This window comes from Meriones unguiculatus (assembly GCF_030254825.1).
Source record: "Meriones unguiculatus strain TT.TT164.6M chromosome 13 unlocalized genomic scaffold, Bangor_MerUng_6.1 Chr13_unordered_Scaffold_28, whole genome shotgun sequence".
Lineage (NCBI taxonomy): Eukaryota > Metazoa > Chordata > Mammalia > Rodentia > Muridae > Meriones > Meriones unguiculatus.
Window position 1 is genome coordinate 5855951 of NW_026843644.1, and position 17751 is coordinate 5873701.

At 39.5% G+C, this 17751-nt stretch overlaps 1 protein-coding gene across 1 annotated transcript in view; it reads left to right on the forward strand.

Moving 5' to 3' along the window:
- The window catches only part of LOC110541544 (zinc finger protein 120-like), a 34067-nt gene that overhangs the window by 6292 nt on the left and 10024 nt on the right, over positions 1 to 17751 (forward strand). The window contains 2 exon segments of the mRNA XM_060376058.1: positions 14189 to 14315; positions 17474 to 17679. Coding sequence (XP_060232041.1) covers positions 14189 to 14315; positions 17474 to 17679 — 333 coding nt within the window.

The window sequence follows — 17751 nt, forward strand, 5'->3', positions numbered from 1 at the left end:
GCTAATTTCTTTATCTACTTATTATTAATGAATTGCTTAATTAATTTGTGATTGAGACAGGGTTTTTCTGTATAGCCATAGTTTTCCTGACACTTACATTGTAGGCTATACTGATCCTGATTTCACAAATATCTACCTGACTCTGCCTCCTGAGTGGTGGAATTAAAAAAAATCAAAACACCAATACCTGGCTTAGGGTGTTATTTGGTGTTTTGTTTGTTTGTTTGTTTGTTTGATTGTTTTGGGTTTTTTTGTATTGTTTTTCAAGACAGGGTTTCTCTGTGTGGCCTTGGCTGTCCTAGACTCCCACTGTAGACCAGGTTGGACTCACACTTACCAAGATCTTTATACCACTGCCTCTCTGAGTGCTGACATTACAGCCGTGATCCACCATGCCGGCATTTAGGAAATTGTTTTATGAATTATTGGCTATGTGAAATGAGTTGCTTTCAGTTCTGTTATAACTGGCAGATATTTTGATCTTTCCCTGTTCTGTATCCACTTACCAGTTGAAAAGATATTTGATTTTCTCAATAACAAAGCTCCTCTGTCCAAGTATGGCAGCTAAGGTTATAAAATTCTGGTAGTCCAGAGGCTGAGAGAAGAGGATCCTAACATGGTTGACAACAGTCTGGGTTGTAGCCCCAGACTGAAAACCAGGAGGCCTCTACTAATCCATCACACTTTCACTGTTCCCTTGTTCTACTTTTAATCTGTCAGCTTACTTGACTTGAGGTGTGACATGAAGTGCAGTGGACAGGGGAGACCAAGGAGAAATGAAGACAGCTGAAGGAGGTTGGAAGAGACAGGGGGAAGACCTGAGTGGCCCCAGAACACAGAGAAGAGAAGTCTGACCATGTAGTGCTGAGCCAAGGAATTCACTCCAGCAGCCTTTCAGCCACACTAAGGACATGGATCTAAGCCTCAGCCTCAATCACAGACAGGCATGGCCTGATCATCACTATGTGAGCTAGGGCTCCTGTGTTCCCTTAGACCTTCATGCCCCTCCTGTGGTCCTGTGATACAGAGATCCAGCTGTCTTTGCCTGGCAAGTGCAAAGATTAGCAGTGTGCAGCAATATGTCCTTCATAATGATATTCTTAGCCCAGTCCCTGGTTTTCCTGTTTCTCTTTCATTTAATTTACAGGGCATTTGTTTGGCTTATATCTGTGCCTCTGAGATGTGTGTGGAGAAGAGCCAGGTGAAAATCCACCCTAACCAATGTGCTGCCATCCCACAGATCTCTGTCCTTGCCACCCCCATGCACATATCAAGAGACATCCTCTACTGTGTACAAATATGCTGGGCTCAAAATACAAGGGTTGTAGGTCTCAAATATTCCAGGCTACTAAACTGGTGTCTCAGGCTGCCAGGAATAAGAGGACACTGCTGAGGGGAGAAAAAATGGTCCCGAGTCTCAGTGTTAAAACTTTCTGGTGCCATAACACTTGAAGGCACAGAGCTTTGGGGAAGACTGTTGATATTGGCCTGAGATAATAACAGCCTCCCTTGGTTCCATGGGCCTTGTAAAACACCCCCTTGACCAATCTCAACTTAAATTTTAGTGAAATCCAGAATTCCTGCCTCTGCTTCCTAAGCATCAAGGTTCCAGGTCTGTGTCATCATGCCTGGCTGAAGTGGCTTTAACTTCATTTAGTGATTTATTAGAATGATGGGATAAGTATGATGAACAGTTACACATAATTGTATTTCAAAGCCACTTATCTCTGTGAGCCTGCATTTCACCATCTCTAGATTAAGGGCAGACACTCCCATACTCCAGAGATGAGTTATGATAGACTTAATGATAAATAATAACAATATTGTTCATAGTTGCAAGGCAGTGGAGTTTAAGGGATGAGGGCTTTATTTGATGGGAGCCTTCTTCTGTTACTGAAGTTAGGACCAGAACTTGTGTCATGGGTACCTAAGCAGCCAGGCTCATGCACTCATCCTCAATAACTGAATTAAAAGAGCCCAATTTGCTGGCTGTGATGTGCCCAACTACAATACAGATCATCTGCAAGCAAGAGGGCAAATGTCTCTGATGTTCTAGAAAACTCATATACTGAGTTCTCAGCCAGCCAGCGATTTCTGATAAGAGACATCATCAACATAATAGAAGATGAGAACAGAAGAGAAAAAAAAGAATGCTAAAAGTCAGAAAAAAGATACTTATTCATTGTGACTAAAGTATAACAGTGAAGATAGAAGCTAACTATTTCTTCTTTTTTGTTGTTTTTTAGAGCATTTTTTTAATTTTTCATCAATTACACTTTATTCATTCTGCATACCCCATAAGCCCCTCCCTCCTCCCCTCCCAACCCCACCCTCCCTCCTCCCTCTGCATGCATGCCACTCCCCAAGTCCACTGATAGGGGAGGTTCTCCTCTCCTTTCTGATCTTAGTCTATCAGTTCACATCAAACGTGGCTGCATTGTCCTCTACTATGGCCTAGTAAGGCTGCTCCCCCCCAGGGGGAGGTGACTAAATATGGGCAACTGTTGGGCAGAGTGAAGGGAATTTTATGTAAGAACTGGGAAATATTAAGAGCTGGAGAGGACAGGGTCTCCACAAGGAGAGCAACAGAACCAGAAAATTTGAACACAGGGAACTTCCCAGAGACTCATACTCCAACCAAGAGATAACCCAGAACCCCTGCACAGATGTAGCCCAAGGCAGTTCAGAGTCCAATTGGGTTACATACTAATGTGAAGAGGGACTGCCTCTGACATAATCTGATTGACCTGCTCTTTAGAAGCTAACTATTTGATCCTGGGTGTAATAACATATTTAGAAAGAAGAAAAGAAATGTGTGCACAACTCAGTAATCTAACCATGCAGTATAAGAAAATTCTACCCATCCCTGAAGCAGGACCCCATGCTTAGCTCTTCTGTCTCCAGCAAGGTATTCATTCAGATGAGGTGCAAATGCTTCCTCAGAAGAATCATTCTTCTCTGGATGATTCAGTTGTTCCCAGCATGTGATTCCCAGGGAAATCTGACTTTCATGCAGCCTACTGTTCACTAATTCATCCTAAGGGAGACATATAAATATCTCTTAGCATATCCTTATGCTTCCCAGGGAGGCAGGGTACAGGAATGACAAGGTGAGAACAGTCAGAGAGGGAGTACAGGGTGCTGTCACTGGCAGCTCCATTGGCGTTTCCAAGAATAAGGAGAGAGTGAAAGACCTGGAGAAGGTTATCCCAGCATACGTGGGTGGATCCTATGAGTACAGAATGAGTCAGCTTGTCCTAAGGTACACCCTCTAGTCTCAGTTTACTGAACAATTTTCCAAAGGAACCAAAAGATTCTGTTAGCATTGCAATGTAAATTTCTCTCAAAAACCAGGAATTGGCCTTATAGACTCACTTCATTATTGTGCTATATCTGAACATCATTATCTCTGATCCAGTTATGCACTGATTTAGAGTAAGAAAGTTCCTCAAATTTATCTCAGTTTTGGAATTCAACATTCCAATATTTGTTGATGGAACTGGTGAATGCTGTTATAAATTCTCACTTCCTGCAGCACAGCTGAATCTCTTTAGTTGACCCAAGAATTGTAGAGATTGCCACCACAAGAAGAAAAGGAGCTTTGTAGATTGGAAGAATGTTGAAAAGATGTAGTCAGGTATATGGGCTTCAAACTGAGTATACTGTTTGGCTTGTGTTGTCTTCTTCGAAGGTGTAAGAAGAGTTGAGGAAGAAAGAAGACACAGAACATTAACACGGGCTCAGAGATGAAAATTCTCACCTATGTGGGTACTATATTTGGAAAAGTTTCCAGAAAACAATGACTTTGAAGGAGGCATGAATGCATGTTTGCTAATTACTAAGAGTACTGGAGGACTTGGAAAAGCCTTCACAGGCTAGCTACTGAAATTCCTGATATTGATTCCAGACAGATGCTGCCTCAAGCGGAAGGGCTATAGAACATAATCGGTAGTCAAAAGTACTGAAGATGACAATAGGAAAACAAGAATTTACCAATTAAAGTAATTTGATAACAGTGCAGGCTGAAAGTAGAGCCAGGCATCAAGAATCAGGTCTTCCATAGACTGAGGCTGTGCATGGCATTGTGGTGCACTGCTGTCTGGAATAGGGAGGAAGTTGACCTGGGTGAAGCCTATGTTAAGGGCAGGGACCTTGAAGGTATGATTTGGCCTTTGGGTCCATCTGTGAAGAGTCAGGAATTCTCTCTGGCGATGGTTATTATTGCGAGTATGTCAGTGATCTATGCCCCAAGTTGTTCTGCAAATGATACTAGACCTGGCATACCAGGCCACTGACCCTACCTGTTAAGACTGACAACTTAGGGCTGATGGGAACTTGCATAATGAAGAACAGATGAAGGGACCAGATGCTTGGAATTTCCTATGATGAGATCTGTCCTGGGCCAAGAGATAGCCACAATCTAACCACATTTCTCACCAGTTTACATCACATGCTAAGGAGTGGTTTATGTAACTATGGGAGAGTTGACTAGGCCTTCTTTAGGGCCTATGAGGTAGAATAGCAGCATGCATTTTTCATAGGCTGACTTGGGGGTTGGCCTTCACCTGAATCACCAAAACACCAAACACAAAACAGCAAAAATAAAAGGTCAAACCCCAACAAACAAACAGACAGACAGACAGAAAAATTCTCAGGTCCTTCTAAAGCTCTCAAAAGGTCTAGAGCAGGTCATGAACCTGTTAGTCCTGGGCCAGGATTTCCAGGGCAGGTTCCAAGTTTCCATGCAAGTACCTGAAAAACTTATTACCAAGGATGTAAAGTACAGGAACTGTAAAATGAAATCACTGAACTAGACCACTTTGTGTGTCCAAAGAAAACTTCCCTTGGGTAAACAATCTGTTGAATGTTTTTACATGGCAGAGAACTGTACATGGCTGTAAAATCCATGTCAGTTTTATAAGGAGAGTTTGCAGGGGAAGAAGAGTCCATCCCAGGACTACTTTGGAGTTAGCTTGGCAAATTTGGTCTGCTGTAGTCTCTTTGGTCTCATCAGCACCACATGACCCTTTGGGTTGACAAAGGAAGGGGTGACTTTTCTACCAAACAGAGATCTGCTGAACAAATCTCTGAGAAATGCTGAGTTTCAATTTCTGTTTCTCTGACAGCAGTCCTTCTTTTTCCTGGTCCGAAGTTCTTCTGGACTGTCAGTGAAGACATTGTCAGCAGCTCTGCCACTTATGAGGCCAACTTTGAAACTAACAAGGAGCAAAAAGCAGGACACGGAGGAAAAGAAAGATTCAAAACATAACAGCACTGAAAACTGATAAACAATTTCTTTAGCTGCTCGACTAAAGATCACTATTTCTATCAAATTATAAGAGATTTTAAGCCATGATGAGGCTTATTACAATAAAAGTACCACAGATTAGTGAAAATTTCTGGGTTTGAGAAAAATCTTTTCATAGGTTTGATATTGTTTAATGTATTGACATGGTATTTCCATACTTTTGTTTTCTCAGTTCAAGGATAATTTATAAGGCATAATTAAACTGCTGTCAAACCCTTACTTTCAGGCATCAGTGGTAGTTCCAGGATGGATTAGGGTTAACGGACAGCAGTCCATACAAACTATTACAGAGTTATACAGCTACTAAGTGTGTGATCTATTTTCACACATTTTAGCTACAATCTATTAGAAATGTTTGCAAAGCCACACCATCTTTTGAGATAGAATTTATGATATGTACCTTATTGATACTAATTTTGAATCTTTGCTCCCTTTTTATTTTCCCTCTTGTTTTACTTAGAGTTTGTTCCAATGTATCATTTTCAGTTAAATAACCTTTTTTGCATAATATATGCAAATGTTTAATGTGCTATTTTGTACATATTTATGAATACATATATATTTATAAACAACAAAAGAATAAAAGAGACAACAAATCCATGAATAGTTGTTGTATGTAGTATCTGGAGGGATCCAAAGGAAGGAATTATGAGTATAATATAATTTCTTTAGCTGCTCGACTAAAGATCACTATTTTTACAAAAATGGAAATATTTGAAATTCATTTCATGTTTAGATATTAACACATCATATCATAGATGTCCACCTAAGCACAGGATTTGTACATGGTTCATGGTTTCTGTCTTCAGACCAGTGTTGGAGGCATAGTTCATTGTGTAAACTGCACAAGACACAGGCAGGCAATCAGCTGCTGGGAATCCCATTAAGAAAATGGAGTCAATTATGGCAGTGTGATTGATTTTGTAATATCACAGCATGTCTTAATTTATATCATATAATGAAGAGAGATAAGATTAGGGGTTGTGCAGTTTGTGAATGTTAGGTTGAGTCAATGGATATTGAATTTACAATAAGGGCTCTCTCCTGAAAATATATATGGTAATCTGGTTGACCTTGTTCAGTCTATTCAAATTTTGAGACACAGGTCACTGGCTAGAGCTGTGTGTGTTAGGTTATAGATCTCATCAGCTGACATTGCACATAGGGTCAAGGTTGATGAGTATCTTATTAATCACATTTGGTCTACCAGGAAATGGTCTGAACTTTGTCAAGGTCACAGTATAGCTGTGCATTCTATAACTTTACTCATTTTGAAGGTGCAGCTGTTGGTTTTTCTCTTTAAATTTGACATCTTTAATGCATCATAGCTCTGAATTCTTATTATTTTAAGTCCCTAGTATTTCTGAGCCATGACAATTTTTTTCCATTTTCTCAAGTGCTATTTATTGAACTTGATTTTGTTTTTATTCATTTTTATTTTTATTTTTTGAGACAGGGTTTCTCTGTGTAGCCAAGCATGTCCTGGAACTCCCTCTGTATACCTGGTGGGCCTCTAAGTCACACAGATCTGCCTGACTCTGTCTTTGGATTTCTGATATTAAAAGCCTGTACCACCACCACTAGGAGATTAATCTGCATCTTTTAAGGTTATAAGATCCTTCTTTATTTTAAGACATATTTCTGATGGCAACCTACACATGAAAAGGCCAGTGAAGATGATACCTCTGTCTATTTTTTGTTTGCAGGAACTCTGGTTAGAAAGTTCATATTTTTTGTAACTGGAAGTATAGCCTACTTCTTTGGAATTCTGGTATCTACTGAACACCAGGTGAGACATTCAGCCACATGGTATGAGCAACTACTGGATTCTTCAACATTCCATTTGTCCACAGGTACAGGCAATTTTTATAGATCCACTTTCTTCATCAATATAGAGAGTCATTCTGTTGTGTTCATCTACACCACATTTGTGATAACACAGTGTGTTTCTTTTTTTTTTTAATTCCAGAATCCCACAGAGGAAGACATGCCTGGTCCAAATTGTGTATCATCTGTTTCCTGATTTTCTCCCAGGGTTGTCTGATACCTACCAGTTGAAAAGTACCTACAGTTTAGAGGACCCCAGTGTGAAGTCACAGAACAACAATCTCATTTTGTTTCCTAAAATCTTTCCAAATTGTTAATATTCGTGATAGCCTTCCTCTTGTGGGGGGTTGTTCACTCCACTGAATTTGAATAATGGGCTGTTCAAGCTATTCACCTTGATTCCAGGAGGAGGAGGAGGGGAAGTGTCTACTGAGTGCTGTAAGATTGAAAATGAGGCTATTTGACATCAGGCACAAGTCTGTCAAAACACAAATCTCTGCAGATCTGGAAAAGGTGTGGCCCTGATTCTCCACATATGAACCCAAAGTTCAAGTCATGGATCCAAGGTGTCTGCCCGGAGCATAGGCTTCTCCAGAGTCAGCTTCTTCCCTAAGCCAGGTCCTCATTGCTCTTTTAATTAGCAAACATGCATTCATTTCTCCTAGGGCAAGAAGCACTATGCTTTGTCTCTTCAGTACACTGCAATCCTAGGGGAGGTGCTCATGTCGCTCAAGACTCACTGGCCAATCAGGACTTGCAGACGAATCCAGGAATCAGAGGAAGGGGAGGGTTCTTCCGGGCGCCATGTTGCAGGTTCAGATCAGTAGCTGAGGTGTGTGGAATGTTTGGCATGCTGTGGTCTGAGCTTAGCTGCTGGGTCCAGTGAGGGGATTTCAGGCGACTTCCAAAGCGGCGATATGGTGAGTGTGTGGCTGCCGCCCCCAACGTGGTGGAGCAGGAGGCAGAACAGAAGGAGCTGGTGTGGTTTGTCATTCCCAGGCTAGGTGAGAACCCGCAGCCATCAGCTGCTTGTGAGGTCTTTTGTCCTGGCCTTAGGAATGCTGAGCTATCTGAGTCCTACGTGTTAGAAGTGGGATGGATGGTGAGCCCTACTTCATGTGGCCCTGGGCACTGTTAAGACTGAAATCCTGGGACAAATGCCTGAGGTGCCTATTTAACAGTTCAGAGCAGAATTAGCTACCAGGTTTGCCCAGCATCCCTGATCCCTACCTGTTCACAGGACATGGCTGGCATACACTGCCCTCTAGCCCAGAGCTGGGGCTGCTCTTTTTTCTGTAGTCTACCCATTTTGGTTACCTGCTCCGTTTTAGCTGTTATTTACTGTCATTGGCTCTGGGTTTTGCGTGCCCCTCTCTTTTCCTCCCTGTCCTCCCATGGCTCAGGGTTGTGTTCACCTTGGGCTTCCCCAGATCTTCCTGCCTGTGGGTGTGCCTTTCTATCTATAATAAACTTTCTCCCCACCATACCTAGGAAGAGTCATGTCATTTAATTTTTATTTTCTTCATTCACCTCCCATTTACTACTCCTTTCTTTGAAACTGATATCTCATTTTAGCTTTAATTGTTGTTACTGTTTGATATTTTGTCTGGTCTGCTGCAGGAATTCTCAGTAGCAGTGTGGGTGAACAGCATCAGGAAGAGCAGCTTCTTCCTTCTTCAAAGACCCCAGGCCCTCTTATGACTTTGGCATGTGTACCTTCTCCAGAGGACTCAACATTAAACTATGTGCAGGGGGCAAAACAAAATGCTTGTTAGAGCACAAGACAATCAGCATCATACTCCCCATATTGGGTTAAAAGAAAAACAGAAAGACATATTCACATGACATGAGTGGGATTTTAAAGAAACAAAAATTCTTAATACAATTTCTGATTTTATTAACTTGGGTATTCTCTCTCTCTCTCTCTCTCTCTCTTCATTAGTTTTGATAAGAGTTTGTCCATCTTGTGATTTTCTCAAAGAACCAACCCTATGTTTCATTGATTCTATACCTTCTCTTTATATTTCTTTGATTTCTGCCCTCAAGTTGATGCTTTCTTCATGTCTACTCCTTTTGTGTGTGCTTACATGTGTTTGTTTTAGATTATTCAGGTGTGTTGTTAAGTTGATAGCATGAAATCTCTCCAATATCTTTATGTAGGCACTTTGTGCTGTGAAGTTTCTTCTTAACACCATTTTCATTCCTCATTGTATTCCATGAGTTTTCATATGGTGTGTATTTATTTTCATTGAATTTTATAGTCTTTAAAAGTTTTGATTTCTGTTTTAACTCATTTTTCATTCAGTAGATGATTCACTTTCCATGAGTTTGTAAGCTTTGTGCTTTTTACGATGCTATTTATATCTTCCTTTATACGATCGTGACTGATAGGATACAGGATGTTATTTCATTTTTCTATTAAGACTTAGATTGTGTCTGAGTACGTGGCCAATTGTAGAGGAAGTTTCATGATATGATGAGAAGGTATATTCTATTGTGTTTCTGTACAATGTGTTGTAATTTGTCAGCTGTAGGGTGGTAAAGATCTTTTCTCAATCTGCAGATGACCATCTTATATTATTGATAGTGTTCATTGCTTTACAAAATATTTTCAGATTCAAGATGTTCCATTTAATAATTGTAGATCTTACAGTCTGTGCTGTTGGTGTTCTGTTAAGGAATTTGTCTCGTGGACCAATGAGTTTAAGGCTGTTGTTACCCAGGTTCTCCTCTAGCAGATTTAAGGAGCCTGGGTTTTTGTTGAAGTCTATGATCCACTTGGACTTGAGTTTTGTGCAGGGTGAGAAAAAAATATGGAACTATTTGCATTTTTTACATGTGGACATGTATTTGGAGCAGCACTATTTGTTGAAAATGCTGTCTTTTACCATTGTATGGTTTTGACTCCTCTGTCAAAAAGCAATTGTGCACAGCTGTGTGGGTTTATTTCTGGGTCTTTGATTTGATTCCATTGATCAAACAGCCTATTTTTATGCTAGTACCATGCCATTTTTATTACTGTTTCTCTGTAATTTATCTTGAGGTAAGGTATGGAGATAGTTCCAGAATTTCATCTCTGGAGTCTGTAGTACTCTTCTCTATGACAATAGTGGGTGTTGGCTTTGGGAATGGAGACATGCAGGGGTGTGTATTTCAAAGGAAAGAGAATGGGCACAGCGCCCTGAAGGGCGAGGCATTGTAATGGAAGCCTTTGAAGGGTAAGGGACATGGATAGAGTTCAGTTTTCTTTTCTTTTTGAGAAGCAAAGGTATCGTTTTGGAATGAAATGAGAAGGAACCTCTCTAATGCCACAGTCCAAGCTAGTGAAAGATAACATAAAAAAAATGACCTGAGCATTTTCCTCAAGGATACACATTTCATATTGCTGAGAGCAAAACTATAGGCTTCATTTTTTCAAAAACCTAATTAATTTAGGGTTCTTAAATGCCTCTACCTCCTTTCTATCCACCACCCCTAGTTAGGAGAGAAAGCAGGTTAGTACAGACAAGGAACTCTGACCTCTTCAGATTCTTAATGTTGTGTAGGGTCATTGGCTTCTTTTGAACAATGCCAGTCTCATACATCTGGAGTCCGGAATTATACTCAAACAGCAAACAGCAAATGGCACTATTTGTTTAATATATTTTATTTTGGGTCTTTGGAAGAGGAGCCAGTACTTTTCACCTCTGAGCCATCTCTGCAGCCCTTTATTTGCGTTCTTAAATCTATACCTCCCTTACAACCCTTATTCCTTCCAACACCCCCACTATGTAAAAGAGAAAGAAGAGTAGAGGGAAAGGAGATCTAGGTCCCTTCAAGATGCTTCCTGTGGATTAGGGTGGCCAGGTTCTTTGGGGCAATACCTGTTATTCACAGGCTATCCAGCAGTCCAATAAACTAGCAATGACAAACACAGTAGCAGTGTGGGTGAACAACATCACATAGAGCAGCAGCTTCTTTCTTCTTCAAAGAACCCAGGCCTTCTCATGGTTCTGGCATGTGTACCCTCTCCAGAAAACCCAAAATTAAATTATGTGCAAGTGGAAAAAACCTCATGCTTGCTAGAGCATGAGATAATCATAACTAACAGCTGTGATTTAATCATAATCAAACTGAATCAGCCTCAAGGTCCACACCTGGGGTTAAAAGAAAAACACATTCACATAACATGAGTGAAATTTTATTTATTCATTTTTATTTTTATTTTTTACTGATTTTATTTTTTATTTAAGTTTTATTAATTACACTTCATTCATTTTATATCACCCCATAAGTCCCTCCCTCCTCCCCTCCCCCCTTTCTGCATGCATGCCCCTCCCCAAGTCCACTGATAAGGGAGGTCCTCCTCTCCTTTCTTATCTTAGTCTATCAATTTTCATCAGAAGTGGCTGCATTGTCACAATAAACTCTTAATAAAATTTCTAATTTTCTTACTTTGGATATTTCCTCTCTGTCTTATACTTAGTTTAGATAAGGGTTTGTCTTTCTTGTGAATCAACCCTTTGTCTCATTGATTCTTTAACTTCTGTTTCTATTTTATTGATTTCTGCCCTCAAAGTGATTCTTCCTTGATGTCTACTCCTTTTGTGTGCTTACATATTTTTGTTGTAGACTTTTCAGGTGTGCCATTATGTTGATAGTATGAGATCTCCCCAATATCTTTATGTAGGCAATTTGTGCTATGATATTTCCTCTTTGCATCACTTTCATTCCTCATTACATTCCATGAGTTTGAATATGATTTGTATTTATTTTCATTGAATTATTTCAATTTTCTGTTAAGACTTACATTGTGTCTGAGTATGTGGTCAATGTTAGAGGAAGTTTCATGAAATGAAGAGAAGGTATATCCTTTGTGTTTCTGTAGAAAGTTTTGTAATTTTCAGATAGCTGTAGTTCCTGCTATGGTATTATAGCTGAGCTCAGGTGGTGATATATTGCCTGACTGTTCTTGAATCTGTTTCTAAGCTGGGATCTAAGCATCATTTGGTGTGATGATAGGTATAAGTGCTGATTTGATGTGTGGGAGTTTTGTTCTTGGGGTTCTGTTAGTGCTCTCAAGTTTCAGAAAGTTTGTTGGCGGAATGTTGTTTATTTAATGGCCTGCTTGGCTAGTTTGTTCATGGTGTTAAGGTTGCTGGGATGGTATGGAGTGGATGGTGCCATATTGTTCAGTTGAAACACTAGTGAAGATCCTGAGAATTGGGCATGCTGTAAGAAATATAGTGGGGAAGATGCCCAGTATACCACCTTAGTCTCCATGCAAACATGGCCTAGAGTTGAGTTGAGTACTTTCAGTTGGGATCCCGGACGCAGAACAGAAAGTGGGAGTGTGTAATCCACAGGAGACTTGGACACAGGAAAAGGGAAGTTGCCATTGCTGTTCTTTTGGAGTGCTAGGGGCAACCGTAAGAACTGGGTCTTCAGTAACAGAGAGTGGAAAATGTTCACAGAAACAAGTAGGAGAATATCATTGAACATTTATTTCTTCTATGTGTGATTCTTTGGAGGAAGGTATAAAAGGTTTTGTAGGAGGAATCTGTCCATATTCCTTACTGGGGATTGGATTTGAGTGTCTGTGATCACAAACCATTTCCTTTTGTTTCTGTCTACTGTGTTGTGATTGAAACCGATCAGTCTGTTTCCTTCTCATGCTCATGTGGGCTTCATCATTATCCAATCTATCTCTAAATCACAAGAAGGAGTCAAAGAAATTGCTATTCATTGCTAAGCTATTTTGGTATCCTGAGGTTTTACATTTTTAATTTTGTTGTTTTTCAAGACCAAGGCTTATGTGTAGATTTGACTGTCCTGGATGTAGGTATGCAATCCAGCCAGGCCTCAAACTTAGAGATCCACCTCACTCTGGCTCCAGAGGACTGGGATTCATTGTGGCCCAATATGCCTAGCAGTTTTTGTTTTCATATGTTTGCTGATGAGTGTGGTATGTAGGTTTTTGTACATGTCAAGCATATGCTACTATGCTGATCTTCATCCATATCCACACTTGAATTTTGATATTTGGTAGAGAGTATATTCTGTTTCTCAGGATGTTTTGTATTCATAACATTACTACTGCGTGAGTCTTCTGAGTCATTGGATTTCAGGCAAGTCAGGTTCTACCTGCTTCTTTTTTTTTAAGTGATTGAATATTACTAATATTTTTTTGCTGTATGTGTGACTATGCAACTCTTGTGTACCTGGTCCTCACAATAGTCAGCAGCTGACTGGCCTCAGAACTTCAGAATTTAAAGTAATGGGGAGTTGTGAGCCTCCATGTAAGCACTGGCAATTGAGCCCAGTTATTGGCAAGACCAACAAGAGCTTTTCATTGCTGAGCCCCGCAACTGCCTTATGTTGATCATTTATGACCAACAATTCCAGTACTAATTTTTTCATCTGTCCATTTGTACCTGTTTGAACATGCATTCCCTTTTAGTTAACTTTCATTAACATTACAGTTTAAGCTGGGACACTTCAGGTTTCTGGAAGATAGATACAGAAATGTTGTGAATATATAATTCTTTGTAGGAACTTCAGAAATACCATGGAGTTCTTTGTATCTTGCTTATCTTTCTTATTTGAATGATTGTGGTGGACTCAGGTCTTAAATGTACCTCTGGATGTCATGAAACTTGTTTCAGAGGCTACGCTGGCCTCTGACTCAATAAGATACACATACCTCTGCCTCTTGAGTGCCTGAATTAAAGTCTTGAACCAGTTCATCGTGCTTGCTTCTAAATTTTGTAGTTAGTAATTGTGCATGCAGATCTGTGTTCTGTACTTTTCATCTACTTGCTTGTCTTGCTTTCTTTTATGTCTGTTACTTTTCATTTCTCTTGAAATACTGCATTCCATTTAAAGGTTGCAGAAATGAGGTGAACCTCCTCATTTAGTTTCCTTCTAAAATGACTTGATGAGTATATCGAAACTTCTGGTTCAGGAAATGTCAGGGAATCACCAAAATTATATGAATATATTGTCAATGAAGAATGCATTTACACTGTTGTCACCATTGTGCTTTCTGCTATCCTCATTTATGGGATCATTTAGAATTCAATTACCTATGCTGATGTGAATGTGAACTTCACTCGGGAAGAATGGGCCTTGCTGAATCCTTCCCAGAAGTGTCTCTACAAAGATGTGATGATAGAGACCTGCAAGCACCTTACAGCTATAGGTAAGACAGTGAATTTTCTTTCTCTATTCATGTAAAGGGGACAACTGTTGTTACTGTTGACTTTTCTTATTGATGTTCTAATATAAGTTCACTTGGGATGAGAAAGAAAAATTCAGGCATGTTTCTAAGGTTCACTGAATATAGAAACTTAAATTTTGTCTAATTTTTAATCCCCTCTCATTCACTTTCTGGTCCATATTTCAGGCTACAATTGGGAAGAGCATAATACTGAAGAACATTATCGACTATCTACTAGATATGGAAGGTAATTAATCACGGAAGCTTATATAAATATGCCTATGAAGAAATGTTTAAAGATGATTTATTTATTCATTATTTATATATTATTCTGCCTGCACATGTGCCTGCCCACCAGAAGAGGGCATGGGATTTCATTGTAGATGCTTGTGAGCCACCATGTGGTTTCAGGGAATTGAACTCAGGACCTCTGTAGGAACAGCCAGTGCTCTTAACCTCTGAGCCAGCTCCCCAGCGCTGTGAAAAAAAATTTAATGTGTCCCAGAAATTTTAAAGAAAAGCAACTGTGGAAAAACAAACACCATTTTAAGAGTAGTAAGGAACATTAAATTCTCCATAACCCATGTTCCTCACCGTAAGGTATATTATATTATTTATGTTTGCCAGGCATTTCAATGCAAAAGAAGACAGTGAAACCCTTGCTAAATAGATATTACTGTACAAATGACATTTACTCAATCTAGAAATTATGATCTCTGAAAATTACTGCCCCTCTGTCTGCTACCCTAGGCCTGAGCAGGGCAGCTTCTAGGTTCCATACACTCTTTCTTTGGCCTAGAAGATTTTCTGTCTTGAGAATTACTGCTTAATCTGACTTTTGTCCTGAATTCTAAATTGCATTGTTTAGTCTCAAACTTAACTCCATCAGTCTTTTCTGATCTTCAGCTCTTTTTTATTCTCTGCTTCATTTGATATTCACCTTAGTTCTCTCTCTCCAACCTGTCTTTCTATTAATATCCCAGTAAAACTCTCTCCTCTCTCCATGTACTGCCACATTAAGGAGCGTCATTTTTCTCTCTCTTCAAATGAGATATGCATGAGAGATACATGTATCCTATTCTGTCAAATATTTCTCTGAATTTGTCCCCTTTGCCACTGTATTAGACAGCACTTTCAAATATGGGTGCTTCCTTCTACCTGCTGTTTTTACACCCATAGTTTGGGATTAAAAGCATGTACCACCATGCCTGAATCCAAGCTTTTCTTTACTGGACATTGCTCTATACCAGGCAGGCATTGAAGTCAGATCTGCTTGCCTCTGTCTCCTGGATTAAAGGTGTGTTTGTATTCTAGCCAGATCACATTGACATAGAAGGTATTTGGATGGGGTCTTTTGACAGAGCAGCCATGTTCTAAATTAAAATTCCTCTATAAATGATAAATCATTAATCATATCTACATTGCAGATACTCTGTAGAAATCCCTATCTGTTGAGCCTCTCGCCACTCATATTGTAAACAGCATACTCATAAAATAGGTGATAATTTTGTGTACAAAACCTACTGTTGAGCAAATATTCCATAACATAGGTTATGTTACTCAAATACCTGAAGGAAAATTGTGAAACTTAATCAGATGGAAATTATGAGGGTCAAGAATACTGTCTTTGAAGAACAAAAAGCAAAATTGTGTGTATGTGGAAATGTTTCATTTGTTGTTCTTCCTTTTTTATTTATATTTTAATATTAATTACAGTTTATTTACATTGTATCCCAGCTGTACCCCATTACCTCCCAATTCTCCCTCCCTTTCTCATATCCTGTCAAGCCCCTTGTCAAGTCCACTGATATGTGAGTCCCTCCTCCACTTCCGTCTGACCGAAGCTTCCCAGGTTTCATCAGGACAGGGTACATTGTCCTCCTTTGTGGCCTGCCAAGGCTGTTGCATCCTCAGCAGGGGTTGTTCAAAGAGCAAAGGTTGTTCAGAGACAGTTCCTATTACTAGGGAATTTCACTTGGATACTGAGCTGCCATGGGCTACATCTGAGCAGGGGTTCTAGGTTATATTCATGAATTGTCTTTGGTTGGAGTATTAGTCTTAGAAAAGACCCCTGTGCCCAAATATATTGATTCAATCGTTCTCCTTGTGGAGCTCCTATCCTCCCCTTGCTATCTTCTCCTTAATTCATAAAATTCCCTCTACTCTGCAGAGAATTCTTAAAGAGTATTTATTATCTCCTAAATAGAAATGATGATCTTGTAGATCTCCATCATTACATCTATGTAGAGATGCTTTTGGGAAGGATCCAGCATTGCCCACTTTTTCTGGTTGGGTTTTTCCAGATGCACATCATCATAGACTATTGCATTCTAAACTATCCTGTACATGTGTACAATAGAAAGCATGATAGTGACAACACTATAATTTTATATTTTTTCATATGTTCATTCATCCATTCATGATTAATAACGAATGAATTATGAACTCCTATCACCTTCAGAAAGTCTACTCAAAAGAGAGGACTGTTAAAAATTAAACTAATATACTTAATTAGATTTTCATGCTCAATGGGAATATAGCCAAAGAAATCACATTACAAAAAATCCCTACGATTACTAGCCCTGTGGAAATTGTTGTGTTTATTTTGGTTCCCTTTATGAATGCAGTGTGATTACAACTATAGGAAAATTTATGAATGCAGTCCCTGTGCTAAAGCTGACTCCTTCTAGATCTTTTTAAATATGAAAAACCACTTATAGAAAAGTGATGCTGTCAGTGAGCCATGTAATGAAGTTTCTTACCATCAAAGGTATCTTGTAAGGTACAGAAACCCACAATCAAGGGGTAAACTATGAATGTAAAGAAAGTGATAAGAGGTTAAGATGTAACTTCAGTTTATGATTAAACCAAATTGCAAACATAATTTACACTGACATAAAGATTCATCACTGGCTGGAGAGATCAGAGGTTATGAGCACTGGCTGTTATTCCAAAGGTCCTGAGTTCATTTTCCAGCCAACCACATGGTGGCTTGTAACCCTCTATACTAAGATCTGGTGTCCTCATCTAGCATGCAGGCAAAACACAGTATAAATATTAAGTAAATAAATCTTTGAAAAAAAGATTCATGAGGGTAACGAATATGGTAAAGCTTACACATATCTGAATTATCTTTGCAGAAAGAAAAGAATACATATTAATGAGAAACCCTATGAATGTTAACAGTGTGGTAAAGCCTTTTCCCAACCTAGTAGTCTCCAACTGCATAAAAGAACACATAGTGGAGAGAAACCCTACAAATGTAATCAGTGTGGGAAAGCCTTTTCACAACACAGAAATCTCCAGAGGCATAAAAGAACACATACTGGAGAGAAACCCTACGAATGTAATCTGTCCCAACCCGCGGGACCTAGTTATTTGTGGGGGCAAAGGGGGTCGTACCTGTAGGAGATGAGGG